This window comes from Thalassophryne amazonica, unplaced genomic scaffold (assembly GCF_902500255.1).
Source record: "Thalassophryne amazonica unplaced genomic scaffold, fThaAma1.1, whole genome shotgun sequence".
In the NCBI taxonomy this organism is placed as follows: domain Eukaryota; kingdom Metazoa; phylum Chordata; class Actinopteri; order Batrachoidiformes; family Batrachoididae; genus Thalassophryne; species Thalassophryne amazonica.
This window is the reverse complement of record NW_022986255.1, coordinates 279,516-296,325: the sequence shown is the minus strand read 5'-3', so window position 1 is coordinate 296,325 and position 16,810 is coordinate 279,516. Positions and strand designations below refer to the sequence as shown.

At 43.8% G+C, this 16,810-nt stretch overlaps 1 protein-coding gene across 1 annotated transcript in view; it reads right to left on the bottom strand.

Annotated features, from left to right (window-relative positions):
- Nucleotides 1-15,653, bottom strand: part of LOC117505843 (condensin-2 complex subunit D3-like) — a 51,255-nt gene extending 35,602 nt beyond the window's left edge. Inside the window, exons 1-6 of the mRNA XM_034165374.1 lie at nucleotides 15,504-15,653; nucleotides 11,501-11,634; nucleotides 10,010-10,218; nucleotides 9,812-9,922; nucleotides 8,841-9,008; nucleotides 8,459-8,571 (exon numbers count right to left, since the gene is read on the bottom strand). Of these exons, the coding sequence (XP_034021265.1) occupies nucleotides 8,459-8,571; nucleotides 8,841-9,008; nucleotides 9,812-9,922; nucleotides 10,010-10,218; nucleotides 11,501-11,634; nucleotides 15,504-15,592 (824 nt within the window). The 5' untranslated portion in view covers nucleotides 15,593-15,653. The remainder of the gene's footprint in view (nucleotides 1-8,458; nucleotides 8,572-8,840; nucleotides 9,009-9,811; nucleotides 9,923-10,009; nucleotides 10,219-11,500; nucleotides 11,635-15,503) is intronic.
- Between the last annotated feature and the right edge of the window lie 1,157 nt (nucleotides 15,654-16,810).

Genomic DNA, 16,810 nt, shown 5'->3' with positions numbered 1-16,810 from the left:
GAGGCGAAGTTGGAAAAAACTAGCTTTGACAACAGAGTTTATCTGTTGATCGAACCTCAAACAGCTGTCAAATATCACTCCCAAATTCTTGACAGCTGGTTTTACATAGTTAGCCAAAGCACCAAAATTTGGTGTTACCACATTTGGTATGCCAGTGCGCTCAAACACCATGATCTCAGTTTTAGCATCATTCAGGTAAAGGAAGTTTCGGGACAGCCACTGCTTTACATCACGAATACAATTAAATAATGATGACAAAGCATCAAAGCAACAGGTAGGTACTCAACTTATTTTAGACTTCATAAACATTTGTAACTGTTAAGCTGTGTTTACCACTTCTGCAAAAATATGTTAGCGGTCCAAAAATTATTGAACCAAAACTTAACGGAAGATAATGGTCCGATGATGGTTTTTAAAGTTATCTGAAAAGCTAATCCAATAATAAAAACATTATCTTCGATAATTAGCGGTTAGTGGATTAGTGGAACTGTGCCCACCACTGATTCACAGGTATTATAAACTCCGATATTCTGCTGGGAATCGACGATATCAAACATCACAAAATAAGGTTAAAGGTTTTGATTGATTAATCTGAATAATGTACAGAGCCTTACATTTTGTAGCTGCCCCGATTATCATTCACAAAGTCATGCTGCTCTCAAAATAAAAATGTGTTGTCGGTGCTGTGCTGTTATTGCTGCGAAGGTTTGCAAAGAACCGGTCAGGTTGAAAGATCAAGATATAACCCACGTATCCCACACGGCAGGAACTTATTCAGATCAAATATATCTTATATAAATAACATATTATATGTCATTTTATATATAAGATGTTATATATAACATATAAGTAACGTGAATTTCTCCACTGTGATCAATAAAGTCTTATCTTGTCTTAAAATATAGATCTTACAGTCGATTAGCAACAAGGCAATTCAAGTCAATTTTATTCAGTCAGCTAAGGGAAGAGGATCATGCCACCCTTTTTATTTATTTTTTAATGTGATTTCAATCAATCAATCAAATTTTTTTTTTATATAGCGCCAAATCACAACAAACAGTTGCCCCAAGGCGCTTCATATTGTAAGGCAAGGCCATACAATAAGAATGTAAAACCCCAACGGTCAAAACGACCCCCTGTGAGCAAGCACTTGGCTACAGTGGGAAGGAAAAACTCCCTTGTAACAGGAAGAATGCAGAGTGGTGCATACAGAGCAAAAAGAGAAAGAAACAGTGCATCAAGGGAACCCCCCAGCAGTCTACGTCTATAGCAGCATAACTAAGGGATGGTTCAGGGTCACCTGATCCAGCCCTAACTATAAGCTTTAGCAAAAAGGAAAGTTTTAAGCCTAATCTTAAAAGTAGAGAGGGTGTCTGTCTCCCTGATCTGAATTGGGAGCTGGTGTGTGTCCTCTGGCTTCATGGATAGATAAAGCTGGGTATCATCTGCGTAACAATGAAAATTTAAGCAATACCGTCTAATAATACTGCCTAAGGGAAGCATGTATAAAGTGAATAAAATTGGTCCTAGCACAGAACCTTGTGGAACTCCATAATTAACTTTAGTCTGTGAAGAAGATTCCCCATTTACATGAACAAATTGTAATCTATTAGACAAATATGATTCAAACCACCGCAGCGCAGTGCCTTTAATACCTATGGCATGCTCTAATCTCTGTAATAAAATTTTATGGTCAACAGTATCAAAAGCAGCACTGAGGTCTAACAGAACAAGCACAGAGATGAGTCCACTGTCCGAGGCCATAAGAAGATCATTTGTAACCTTCACTAATGCTGTTTCTGTACTATGATGAATTCTAAAACCTGACTGAAACTCTTCAAATAGACCATTCCTCTGCAGATGATCAGTTAGCTGTTTTACAACTACCCTTTCAAGAATTTTTGAGAGAAAAGGAAGGTTGGAGATTGGCCTATAATTAGCTAAGATAGCTGGGTCAAGTGATGGCTTTTTTAGTAATGGTTTAATTACTGCCACCTTAAAAGCCTGTGGTACATAGCCAACTAACAAAGATAGATTGATCATATTTAAGATCGAAGCATTAAATAATGGTAGGGCTTCCTTGAGCAGCCTGGTAGGAATGGGGTCTAATAAACATGTTGATGGTTTGGATGAAGTAACTAATGAAAATAACTCAGACAGAACAATCGGAGAGAAAGAGTCTAACCAAATACCGGCATCACTGAAAGCAGTCAAAGATAACGATACGTCTTTGGGATGGTTATGAGTAATTTTTTCTCTAATAGTTAAAATTTTGTTAGCAAAGAAAGTCATGAAGTCATTACTAGTTAAAGTTAATGGAATACTCAGCTCAATAGAGCTCTGACTCTTTGTCAGCCTGGCTACAGTGCTGAAAAGAAACCTGTTGTTGTTCTTATTTTCTTCAATTAGTGATGAGTAGAAAGATGTCCTAGCTTTACGGAGGGCTTTTTTATAGAGCAACAGACTCTTTTTCCAGGCTAAGTGAAGATCTTCTAAATTAGTGAGACGCCATTTCCTCTCCAACTTACGGGTTATCTGCTTTAAGCTACGGGTTTGTGAGTTATACCACGGAGTCAGGCACTTCTGATTTAAAGCTCTCTTTTTCAGAGGAGCTACAGCATCCAAAGTTGTCTTCAATGAGGATGTAAAACTATTGACGAGATACTCTATCTCCCTTACAGAGTTTAGGTAGCTACTCTGCACTGTGTTGGTATATGGCATTAGAGAACATAAAGAAAACCTAGTTACAGCGCTTTCTGAAAGACTTCTAGTGTAATGAAACTTATTCCCCACTGCTGGGTAGTCCATCACAGTAAATGTAAATGTTATTAAGAAATGATCAGACAGAAGGGAGTTTTCAGGGAATACTGTTAAGTCTTCTATTTCCATACCATAAGTCAGAACAAGATCTAAGATATGATTAAAGTGGTGGGTGGACTCATTTACTTTTTGAGCAAAGCCAATAGAGTCTAATAATAGATTAAATGCAGTGTTGAGGCTGTCATTCTCAGCATCTGTGTGGATGTTAAAATCGCCCACTATAATTATCTTATCTGAGCTAAGCACTAAGTCAGACAAAAGGTCTGAAAATTCACAGAGAAACTCACAGTAACGACCAGGTGGACGATAGATAATAACAAATAAAACTGGTTTTTGGGACTTCCAATTTGGATGGACAAGACTAAGAGTCGAGCTTTCAAATGAATTAAAGCTCTGTCTGGGTTTTTGATTAATTAATAAGCTGGAATGGAAGATTGCTGCTAATCCCCCACCTCGGCCCGTGCTACGAGCATTCTGACAGTTAGTGTGACTCGGGGGTGTTGACTCATTTAAACTAACATATTCATCCTGCTGTAACCAGGTTTCTGTTAGGCAGAATAAATCAATATGTTGATCAATTATTATATCATTTACCAACAGGGACTTAGAAGAGAGAGACCTAATGTTTAATAGACCACATTTAACTGTTTTAGTCTGTGGTGCAATTGAAGGTGCTATATTATTTTTTCTTTTTGAATTTTTATGCTTAAATAGATTTTTGCTGGTTATTGGTAGTCTGGGAGCAGGCACCGTCTCTACGGGGATGGGGTAATGAGGGGATGGCAGGGGGAGAGAAGCTGCAGAGAGATGTGTAAGACTACAACTCTGCTTCCTGGTCCCAACCCTGGATAGTCACGGTTTGGAGGATTTAAGAAAATTGGCCAGATTTCTAGAAATGAGAGCTGCTCCATCCAAAGTGGGATGGATGCCGTCTCTCCTAACAAGACCAGGTTTTCCCCAGAAGCTTTGCCAATTATCTATGAAGCCCACCTCATTTTTTGGACACCACTCAGACAGCCAGCAATTCAAGGAGAACATGCGGCTAAACATGTCACTCCCGGTCCGATTGGGGAGGGGCCCAGAGAAAACTACAGAGTCCGACATTGTTTTTGCAAAGTTACACACCGATTTAATGTTAATTTTAGTGACCTCCGATTGGCGTAACCGGGTGTCATTACTGCCGACGTGAATTACAATCTTACCAAATTTACGCTTAGCCTTAGCCAGCAGTTTCAAATTTCCTTCAATGTCGCCTGCTCTGGCCCCCGGAAGACAATTGACTATGGTTGCTGGTGTCGCTAACTTCACATTTCTCAAAACAGAGTCGCCAATAACCAGAGTTTGATCCTCGGCGGGTGTGTCGTCGAGTGGGGAAAAACGGTTAGAGATGTGAACGGGTTGGCGGTGTACACGGGGCTTCTGTTTAGGGCTACGCTTCCTCCTCACAGTCACCCAGTCAGCCTGCTTTCCCAGCTGCTCGGGATCTGCCAGGGGGGAACTAACGGCGGCTAAGCTACCTTGGTCCGCACCGACTACAGGGGCCTGGCTAGCTGTAGAATTTTCCACGGTGCGGAGCCGAGTCTCCAATTCGCCCAGCCTGGCCTCCAAAGCTACGAATAAGCTACACTTATTACAAGTACCGTTACTGCTAAAGGAGGCCGAGGAATAACTAAACATTTCACACCCAGAGCAGAAAAGTGCGGGAGAGACAGGAGAAGCCGCCATGCTAAATCGGCTAAGAGCTAGTAGCTACACTAAGCTAGCGGATTCCTAAAAACACGCAAAGTGAATAATGTGTAAATAATTTAGAGGTGATTCAGCAGAAGGAGTGCTTTAGTTAAGGCACGTAAAGATTACACTGGGAAACAAATCGTAATCTAGATAACTAGATCAGTCTAACTGCGCAGATTAAACAGCTAACAGATACAGCAAAACACCGCTGTGCTCCGGAACAGGAAGTGATACAATCTGGAACTGGAACTGATTTCTGGTCCAAAAGACAAGCTTATCTCTAGTCCATTATTTTCTTGTCCAAAACATGGTGCTAAAGTTGCTGTCGTCTACAATTCTACAGGGATACAGTAATATATATATATATATATATATATATATATATATATATATATAAGGCTGCATTTTTTTTTTTTTCAAAAACTGTTTATTTATGTTTGAGAGGTCACTGTCACATTTTTGAGGTGCAAATATCAAAGTCAAAGTCAGCTTTATTGTCAATTCTTCACATGTACTAGACATACAAGGAATCGAAATTTCGTTTCTCACCTTCCCTCGGTGATGACGGGACAAGACATTTCGACAATAAGGACAAGTATTTAGTATTTACAGTGTAGTGTCTGAGGTAACGGTAATAGTAAAAGTGGAAAGTGCAGTAGTGCAAACCATTCAGTATTTGTAGCAGCAGCAGATTTTTGTTAAGACACTGTGCAAGTGGTGTGAAGGTGATAAAGTGAAAGTGCAGGACACTGTCATGGGCAACAGATATCATACAGTAGTATTCAGAATAATAGTAGTGCTATGTGACTAAAAAGATGAATCCAGGTTTTGAGTATATTTCTTATTGTTACATGGGAAACAAGGTACCAGTAGATTCAGTAGATTCTCACAAATCCAACAAGACCAAGCATTCATGATATGCACACTCTTAAGGCTATGAAATTGGGCTATTAGTAAAAAAAAAAAGTAGAAAAGGCACAATAACAGTAGTGTGGCATTCAGTCAGTGAGTTTGTCAATTTTGTGGAACAAACAGGTGTGAATCAGGTGTCCCCTATTTAAGGATGAAGCCAGCACCTGTTGAACATGCTTTTCTCTTTGAAAGCCTGAGGAAAATGGGACGTTCAAGACATTGTTCAGAAGAACAGCATAGTTTGATTAAAAAGTTGATTGGAGAGGGGAAAACTTATACGCAGGTGCAAAACATTATAGGCTGTTCATCTACAATGATCTCCAATGCTTTAAAATGGACAAAAAAAAAAAAAAAAACAGACGCGTGGAAGAAAACGCAAAACAACCATCAAAATGGATAGAAGAATAACCAGAATGGCAAAGGCTCACCCATTGATCAGCTCCAGGATGATCAAAGACAGTCTGGAGTTACCTGTAAGTGCTGTGACAGTTAGAAGACGCCTGTCTGAAGCTAATTTATTTGCAAGAATCCCCTGCAAAGTCCCTCTGTTAAATAAAAGACATGTGCAGAAGAGGTTACAATTTGTCAAAGAACACATCAACTGGCCTAAAGAGAAATGGAGGAATATTTTGTGGACTGATGAGAGTAAAATTGTTCTTTTTGGGTCCAAGGGCCGCTGACAGTTTGTGAGACGACCCCCAAACTCTGAATTCAAGCCACAGTTCACAGTGAAGACAGTGAAGCATGGTGGTGCAAGCATCATGATATGGGCATGTTTCTCCTACTATGGTGTTGAGCCTATATATCGCATACCAGGTATCATGGATCAGTTTGGATATGTCAAAATACTTGAAGAGGTCATGTTGCCTTATGCTGAAGAGGACATGCCCTTGAAATGGGTGTTTCAACAAGACAATGACCCCAAGCACACTAGTAAACCAGCAAAATCTTGGTTCCAAACCAACAAAATTAATGCTTCACAGATGAAGAAATCATGAAAAACTGTGGTTATACAACTAAATACTAGTTTAGTGATTCACAGGATTGATAAAAAAGCAGTTTGAACATAACAGTTTTGAGTTTGTAGCGTCAACAGCAGATGCTACTATTACTGTGAACACCCCCTTTTCTACTTTTTTTTTTTTACTAATAGCCCAATTTCATAGCCTTAAGAGTGTGCATATCATGAATGCTTGGTCTTGTTGGATTTGTGAGAATCTACTGGTACCTTGTTTCCCATGTAACAATAAGAAATATACTCAAAACCTGGATTAATCTTTTTAGTCACATAGCACTACTATTATTCTGAACACTACCATATATATATATATATATATATATATATATATATATATAAGCTTCTTGAAAGCCTGGGTGGAGCTGGGGGGAGAGTTCAATAATCTCACAGCCTGGTGGATGAAGCTCTTTGTGAGTCTGGTGGTGCGGGACTGGAGGCTCCTGTACCTCTTCCCAGAGGGCAGAGTGCTCAACAGGTTGTGTGCAGGGTCGCTTGCATCGCCCACAATTGTGGTTGCTTTGCGGGTGAGGTGGGTGGTGTATCTGTCTTGCAGAGAGGGGAGTGAGGCACCAGTGATCCTTCCAGCTTCATTTACTATGCGCTGCAGGGCTTCCTGTTGTAGTCAGTGCAGCTTCCACCCCACACAGTGATGCAGCTGGAGAGGATGCTCTCAATGGTGCCACGGTAGAAAGTGCTCATGATGGTTGGTGGAGCACTTGCCCGCTTGAGTTTGCGCAGGACGTAGAGATGGCGTTGTGCCTTCTTTGCCAGTGATGCAGTGTTGGTGGTCCTGGACAGGTCCTCACTGATGTGCACCCCCCAGGAATTTGGTGTTGCTCACTCTCTCCAAAGCAGCACCCTCGATGGTCAGTGGCAGGTGTTGGGTGTGACCTTTCTGGAAATCAACAACAATCTCCTTGGTCTTGCTGATTATTCAGCAGGAGGTTGTTGTCTCTGCACCACGTGGTCAGAAGGTTGACCTCTTCCCTGTAGTGAGTCTCGTCGCCCTTGGTGATGAGCCCCACCAGAGTTGTGTCGTCCGCAAACTTCACTATGTGGTTTGTGCTGTGGGTTGTTGTGCAGTCATGTGTCAGTAATGTGAAGAGCAGTGGACTGAGCACGCAGCCTTGGGGAGCCCCTGTGATCAATACAATGTTGCTCGAGGTGTTGTTGCCAACACGGACTGCTTGTGGCCTCTGGGTGAGGAAGTCCAACAGCCAATTGCAAAGGGAAGTGCTGAGCCCCAGCTTGTCCAGCTTGCAGATGTGTGTGTGTATATATATATATATATGATAATATATAGATGTAACTTTGTGGAACAGCCTCCCTCATGTGCTAAATGCTCCAAGTGTTATTACTTCAGAGGAATACTGTGGTTATTTTATGGTATTTGATTTTTATTGACAGTTTTATTATGGTGTTTGATGACTTTTACTGTGTGATTTATGAGTTTTATACGGTTATATTTATGAGAACTCAAGAGTATACCACTTCTTGTCATCCCCAAACAGAGCAAAGTGTCTGTTGGGATGTAAACGTGCATGTTTACTTCACGAAGTGTAAAATAAGCCCCTTCGGTTGCTCTCTCGTTTTCACTCAGGGTTGCCACAGCAAATCTGAGCTGGATCTGCATATTGTATTGGCACAAGTTTTACGCCGGATGCCCTCCACATAACACTGATCTGGAGAGAGTCCACATGGACCCCAGTGTAGAGGTTAGAAAGACTTGGTGGGGTGCACGTGGACCCTGGTGTAGAGGTTAGAAAGTCTTGGTGGGGTCCACGTGGACCCCCGTGTAGAGGTTAGAAAGTTTTTGCGTGTGTACTGATGAGGATAAGACGGCAGCACAGCCTCAAATCTAAAAACCTGTGGTCCAGAGTGAAAAGTTGAACCTCAAAACATGTGAAAGCAGAGTAGAAGTTGAAAAATACCAGCGTTCCCCTTCAAGGTGCCAACTGTGCTACAATGTGGACGTACCTGTCAGTGTGAGCCAGTTGAGTTGGCTGAAACTTTGGCCGTGTCGGCTGTGGGGTCGCAAACACAACAGGGAGGAGACGCTTCGGTTGAGCGGGTAAGACCTGGACTGAAGCCTGGAGACAGTGAAAAGTGTATGATGACACTTCACTCACTGTGGAGTTGGTCAAAGTTCAAGACATTAATACAGAGGTCTCAAACCGGTTCCAGAAAGGGCCAAGAGGGTGCAGGCTTTCTCTGCAACCACCCACTCCAGCAGGTGATTTCACTGATTAATATCACTTTGAGCAGGTGGGATCAGTTAATCAGTGAAATCACCTGCTGGAGTGGGTGGTTGCACAGAAAGCCTGCACCCTCTCAGTGCAATGGTGGAGTGGGCCCTGACCTGAGCAGACTGGTTCTTGGTGCCTGCTGCCAGGCTGCAGCCTTCCATCAGCTCCTCCATCTCTCGATCCTTCTCGGCAGCTTGCAGAGCAAACTCCACCTCAGCGGCCAGCTGCTCGTCTCCAGAGAAGAACTCTTTTACCTCGCTGCGGTAGTCCTGCATGGTGACCTGAGCGGTGATGAAGGACTCCAGTTCACCTTAAGCTCAGTCAAATCGTGGTTCAATATTTTTACTACTGCATCAATTACTAAAAACAACTAAACCAGTTTTGTTGCTCGGTGACATTCCAGTTACAGACGAACACGGATAATCCTGAGTGTGGGTGGAATCGTATCGTGATGTTTTATCTGTGTTTACGGCTCAAACACTTCAGTTTTTTACTTTAGGCAGCATGACGCAGTGAAAACGTTTTTGAGTTTTGTATGTATAAAGTTCTGACTGAGGGAAGCACCGAATCCATGAGTCGCGGTTCACCCGGATGTGTACACCTTTACCACAACAGAAATAAGGCCTGAGACCCTAACACTACCGCACCCTCAGCTTCTGACCTCCCCCGCAGTCTGTGGGTAACCTTAAATTGTCTCAGAGTCGGAGTGGGTCGCTTTGGTGCAGATATGCATCGTTGGGGTTGAAACCATCAATTTCATGCAAATGCGGAGCAGATGTCCAGACCGCTGCTCACATACTGGGTGAATGTAAGATCCTTCGCCCTCCCCCCACCCATCACGACCTTACAACCATAGATGACGATATGGAGAGATGGCTTCAACACCTGGCAAACATTGTTGGATGACCTTTACAACACTCATACGCAAGAAGAAGTGAAACGATAAATGGATCATGAGGACAAATGCTGAAGACCTCTGCTGGTTCTTCATAGAGTACCATCTTCTCCGTGAGAAGCTGCTGCAGCCGTGGTTTGTGGAACACTGCACACAGGGGAGCCTGTAGGACTATTCCAAGGCTGTTACCTGGAGGTAGGCCATCAGGTCTCTGACAACAGGAGAACGTTTCTGCTCAAGCAGACTCTTCAAGCCGATGATGAGAGGAACCGTGTTCTCGATGAAGGCCCTCTTCTGGACCTGTCAATGAAAGCATCAAAAGGCACATCTAACCTCCTAAACAGAAGCTGGTTTTGAGCTCAACCTGCTAAAGCTTCACCCACTTACTTGTGACACCACCTTCTTTTGTGCAACCTGTAGGACAGCTTTGGCTATGGCAGCCATGTTCTCCTCCTCAGGTTCTTCAGCTGCAGCACCTCCTTGGGATGAAGATATGGCCTGCAGCTTCATCTCCTTCAAACTCAAAACACTGAAAGTTTCTGACAAGATTTCAGCACCATCAGCATCCAGAGGAAGCTCCTCGTCTGCAAAGCATGCTGAGAAGGAAACGAGATGTAAACCATTGTGATGCTTCTCAAAGCTCAAATCAACATCAACTTTACAAAAGAGACATGAACAGTGTACACGTGATAAAAGAACTTGAGGAAGAACTGGTTTTACAATCAACTCTGCCAGCAGAGATGTGTACACAGGAGGACAACGGAGCGCATCCCATCAAGCTGCACCACGCTGTGGTACGACACCTGCATGGCATCCTGCTGCAAGAACCTTCAGCGCATCGTGACAGCAGCTGAGAAGATCACAGACACAAGACACTGACTTCTTCCTCCTGACACCCACAGCACAAACACTGAACATACCTCCAAGGACTGCTAATGCACCACATGCACTTCAAATTACTTTGAATAAACTCATCCATGTTTGCTGCCACCTGCAGGTACCACCTGGTACCTCACTGACCACATTCTGCAGTCTGCCCTATTCATAGATTTTATATTTTCTATTATTATCACTTACTGAGGTGTTGCTGGCCGGGAGCATAGATTTACATTTACGCTATCTGTCCATACCCACCCGTTGTGCATAAAGTGATGACATCATCTTGCGCACAGCCCAAGAACTGTCCGCAGAGGAAAAGATGAAAAGGCGAGAAGTGTGTGTTGGTCCCAATATGGATATTCTGGATGACTTTCTCATGAGTCTGACAATGAACAGCAGCCAAAGCAGCCAGCTTGATGAGGACGCACTGGCGAATTTGGTGAGCAGCGCGGTATGAGCAATATGACAAAAGCTAAATTGAGCCAACTTGTTATGTACGCGTTTGCTGGGTGTCATGCATTTTGAAATGACATTAAATATTGTTAATGTGATTTCACGTGTTGTGTATCTCAGTAAGTGATAATAATGCAAATAACATGCAGTTGTCGTGCGGTATGCATTTCCTTGTCTAACTCGGGCGAATATCTGTCATTCTGGGCGACTCGGCGTGAACGTTGGGTCTCTTGAAAATGCATACCGCCCTCCAAAAGCATGTTATTGTATTATTCTTACTGTGATAACTCTGCACAGAAAGAATATAAATACACTCTGTTCTGACTGTTTTTACGCTGTTGTCTGGGAGACAGAGTAATGAAATTTCAATTCTCCATCTGTCTGTGGACGTATTGCAGAAATGCCAAATACAGTTGACGTCACAAGCACCATCATGGCCAGACAGATGGAAACGCTGCCGTGTGTCGAGCTCGTGTTGCTGTCAGAACGGTTAACCTCCAGTCCTTCCTGACATTTATTCAGTCCCTAACCGAGCTGACCACCTACCCAACACAGTCTGGTTGATCTTGTTGGTGACATTGAATCGTTGAGCGTCTGTGAAGTGCTCCAACAGGAAGCGGTAGATCCGAAAACGCTTCTCACGGTGCTGAGCTCCTTTTAAGGAAAACAGAGCTCGTTCTCTGCATAAAAAAAATAAAAAAAATTATATATATAATATATATATATATATATATATATATATATATATATATATAAATAAAAAAGTTACGACAATAGACAGCAAACATGAGACAGCAGGAAATGGAATAACGAGGTCACAGGAGAAAAACACATGCACACGTTCTGACTAACTGCAACCAATCCGCTTTCGTTACAACAGGACACCGACCACGGCCGTCCCTACACACACACACACACACACACACTATATTTCCTCTAATAAACACCCCGGGGTGTACAATTTCCATGAAGGGGGATTTACTGACAATCGTTTGCGTGTGTATACATGCATGCATGCTGTGCACAGTACAGCCTTACGGTGCGTACTGCATCAAGAGAAGCAGCGCAGACTCGAAACAAACATTTTTTCTGCATGCAGTAGCTGCTACACAATTAAATGGCTCCACACAAATGTTGTTACTCTGCAGCATTCAAGCTAAAAATAGTGAAAGAAGGTGGAAGAGAGGGGAAGCACCATGCCAGCTCTAGCTCCAGTGGCTGAAGCAGAGGAAAGTAGCAGGACCTGATGGGATCCCCCCGAGGCTGCTGAGGACCTGTGCAGATGAGCTCTGTGAGGTCCTCAGCCACATCTTCAACATGAGCCTTAGCCTGGGGTGGTTCTCACCCTGTGGAAGACCTCCTGTGTGGTCCTGGTTCCCAAAACACCGCACGCCAAGGAACCGGCCCACTACAGACCAGTTGCCCTGACCTCCAACCCTCATAAAGACCATGGAACGGCTCGTCCTGTCTCACACTCCGCACCGTGGTGAGCGACACCCTGGACCCACTGCAGTTCGCCTGCAGGCCCAACATCGGGGTAGATGATGCTGTCATCTACCTACTGCAGCGAAGTGCTCACCCACCTGGAGACTGGCGGGAGCGCTGTTGAGAGTCATGTTCTTTGATTTCTCCAGTGCTTTCAACCACCATCGACCGGCGCTGCTGTGGGGGAAGCTGGAGGACGTAGGTGTGGATGGACACCTCGCCACATGGACAATCGACTACCTCACTGACCGCCCCACAGTACGTGCGGCTGTCAGTCTGAGGTGGTAAGGTGCAGCAACCTGGGCCCTCCAGGGCACTGTCTTCGCGCATTTCCTCTTCACCCTCTACACCTCGGACTTTACCTACAACACAGACAGCTGCCACCTCCAGAAGTTCTCTGATGACTCCGTCATTGTGGGTCGCGTGTCTGAGGGGAAGGAGCTGGAGTACCGGTCGGTCATCACAGACTTCGTGGACTGGTGTGAGCGCAACCACTTGTGTCTCAACACCAGTAAGACGAAGCAGATGGTGATCAACTTCAGGAGGAAACCACCACCTCACCCACCGGTGAACATCCAGGGGGAGGACATAAAGACTGGGGACAGTTTCAAATACCTGGGTGTTCACCTCAACAACAAACTGGACTGGACTCACAACACTGACACCCTGTACAAAAAGGCCAGAGTCGCCTCCACCTCCTGAGGAGACTGAGATCCTTTGGAATGAGCAGGCCTCTGCTTAAGACCTTCTACGACTCTGTTGTAGCCTCTGCTCTCCTCTATGCTGTCATCTGTTGGGCCCCGGGCAGCACAGAGCGGGAGAGAAAGAGACTGAACAAGCTGGTCAGGAAGTCTAGCTCTGTCCTGGGCTGTTCTCTGAACTCTCTGGAAGAGGTGGCTGAGAGGGAGGGTGTTAGCCAAGTTCAAATCCATCATGGACACTCCTCTCACCCTCTGCACCAGACTGTAGTGGAGCTGAACAGCTCATTCAGTAACAGGCTGAGGCACCGTGTCAGTGCAAGAAGGAACGATACCGCAGGTCGTTCCTCCCTGCTGCTGTAAGACTGCACAATAACACTGTGAAATAACCACATGCAATAATATGTCCACAAATCATGTGCAATATTATATGTCCACAAGTCACGTGCAATAACAACTCGTTTACAAATCCCTGCACTAATGTCACCTTACCACATCTAAACTCCACATATTGTAAAGAAGATGCTCCTATTTCCTTTTCAATCCCAATCATATATATATATATATATATATATATATATATATATATATATATTTTTTTTTTTTTTTTTTCTATTTCTATCTCATTTCTTATGTCTTGTACTGTTACAAATATTATTATTATTATTATTGCTTCTCCTTGTACATGTGTTTGATGAAACATTTTCCTGTACTTGCACCCACCTTGTGTGTTTTTTAAGAGCTGACGTAACGTGAATTTCTCCTCTGTGAGATCAATAAAGTTTATCTTTATGCCGCTCAGACTTTCCTAGTCGATACGAAATGCGTCTGGGAGTGGTGTAGGAACAAAGATAAGCTTGCAAATCTGGCCAAAACAGAAAAACGGCTGCCTGGTGGCGGTGGTGGGCGCACAACAGCAGACATTTGCGTGACAGGGATAGGTCTGAAATATGAGGCACTGTGGGTGCATAAGCAGCATGGAAACCAGAACATACTTGAGATTTCGTGGCAATGAGGTAGGACCATTTCATTTTCATTTTATTCGCTTAGGAATTCACAATTTCACTACATGCAATGTGATGAAAAAAAAATCAAGGGGGGCTTCTATTAGAGAGGAAGTGATTATTAGAGTAAATCTTATATATATATATATATATATATATATATATATACGTATTTTTTTAATTAAATGCCTGACCTTGAATCGGGACCTGCCTCATTTAATGACCTGTTCAAAACTTCATCTAAATAAAATAAATGTCTGCCTTACATAAGTGCCGGGCATTATGTGCATTACAAAGAGTTTTACTGTATATGTATTATATATATGAAAACTGCCCCTGAAACCCAACTCTGCTATCAAAGTATCGGTACATAAAATGAACATGCAGAAAAGTCAGCCTGTGCCTGTTGATCCTGAATGTCTGTATGTCAGCTCAAGATGTGCTGGTGTGTTCCTGGGGTCTTCCTCTGTGTCTGTCCTGGCTCCATCACTGAGGTCAGCGTTTCCCGTCGTCAGGCACCCTGAACCTGCTCATTCTCCATCTCTACCTGCTCTAACCACAGACTGCCACAGTCGGGTGTGCTCAGACACCTGACTGAGGCAGTCAGCCTTTGAGAGATGGTAAATGTCAAGGTTACCGGTGTCGCAGACCAACGGTCCCTCCTAAAAATCAGTCTGCCCTGCCTTCACTGTGCATGCATCATTTTCAGAACATCAACAGCATAATTTCTGAGTGTCAGCAGCGATTCAGTGATTATCACCTCGTTTCTGCTTCAAACTGCCTCCAGTCGTCATCTATCTCAGCGACAGATATCTGAAGCTTTTCGACAACAATCAAGTCCCAGAAGACCAGGGTTCAGAACGAATGATAGTAACCAGATTACTGTCAGACAGTAATGACTGTTGCAGGTGAGGTTTGGGGGCCTGATCCAGGCTCCAGGGCAATTAGAGAAGACGCTATATTGAATTAAAAGTGCAAGACTGTCCACTGCCCTGAAGCTGCGTTGCTGAGTCCAACCCCAAACTTGTGAGGTGTCACCACAGCATCATGTCCTTGTGGTGTTATTGTCTGCAGCCCACTGGGGGGCCACAATCACAATCCAAACACACTCAACAACAAGCCTTACTGAGGTGACCTGGTGGCCTGCTTCACCCTGACACACACACACACACACACACACACACACACACACACACACACACACACACACACACACACACACACACACACACAATCAGATAAACGCGACTGAAAACAGGAGTTGGGTGAGTCCCTGAATGTCTGGTGACAGCAGACTCAGGTGCGCGTGCTGAACGTTTGCTGTCATTTACGTGGTCTCGTTTGAAGGTAACGGCCGCTTACCTCTCACTCTGACGGAACCTGTTGTAGGATTTATGTTTGTTGTAAGAGTTGAAGTGGAAGATGCATTCGATGAAGTGCTGGCTGAACATTTCTGGGTTTTTCTTCAGCAGGAGGTGGATGAGGCAGTATTCACAGAGACTGAGAGGAGAGAAGGGAGGAGCTTTAAGATCTATTCAGGGACACAGTCAGTGACTAAACAAGTCAATGGTCTGGGAAAGGAAACTTTACTAAAAGTAAGTAGCACAACAACTACTTGATGTCAAGAAAACAGGCAGGGCATTATTTTTCCTTGGATGGTGAGCCGGTGAGATATAGATGAATCTGCTCCTGCAGAAACAGCTGGTAAATGAACAAGCTTTGCAAAAACTCGACAAACAATAGAAGACAGTTTTTTGTTTTATTTATTTTTTTCTTCCCCCAGTCTGCATATATAGTAATGGTAAATGCACACTGGCAGAACCATTTATTAACATTAATACCCATCTATCCATCATCCATCCGTTTTCTTCCGCTTATCCTAGGTCAGGTTGTGGGGGCAGAAGCTCAAGCAAAGCCGTCCAGACCTCCCGATCCACACACAACCCCCAGCTTAATTTTTTTTTTATATAGCGCCAAATCACAACAAACAGTTGCCCCAAGGCGCTTTATATTGTAAGGCAAGGCCATACACATAATTATGTAAACCCCAACGGTCAAAACGAACCCCTGTGAGCAAGCACTTGGCTACAGTGGGAAGGAAAACTCCCTTTTAACAGGAAGAAACCTCCAGCAGAACCAGGCTCAGGAGGGGCAGTCTTCTGCTGGGACTGGTTGGGGCTGAGGGAGAGAACCAGGAAAAAGACAGTGCTGTGGAAGAGAGCAGAGATCAATCCAATGATTAAATGCAGAGTGGTGCATACAGAGCAAAAAGAGAAAAACACTCAGTGCATCATGAGAACCCCCAGCAGTCTATGTCTATAGCAGCATAACTAAGGGATGGTTCAGGGTCACCTGATCCAGCCCTAACTATAAGCTTTAGCAAAAAGGAAAGTTTTAAGCCTAATCTTAAAAGTAGAGAGGGTGTCTGTCTCCCTGATCTGAATTGGGAGCTGGTTCCACAGGAGGAGCCTGAAAGCTGAAGGCTCTGCCTCCCATTCTACTCTTACAAACCCTAGGAACTACAAGTAAGCCTGCAGTCTGAGAGCGAAGCGCTCTATTGGGGTGATATGGTACTCCGAGGTCCCTAAGATAAGATGGGACCTGATTATTCAAAACCTTATAAGTAAGAAGAAGAATTTTAAATTCTATTCTAGAATTAACAGGAGCCA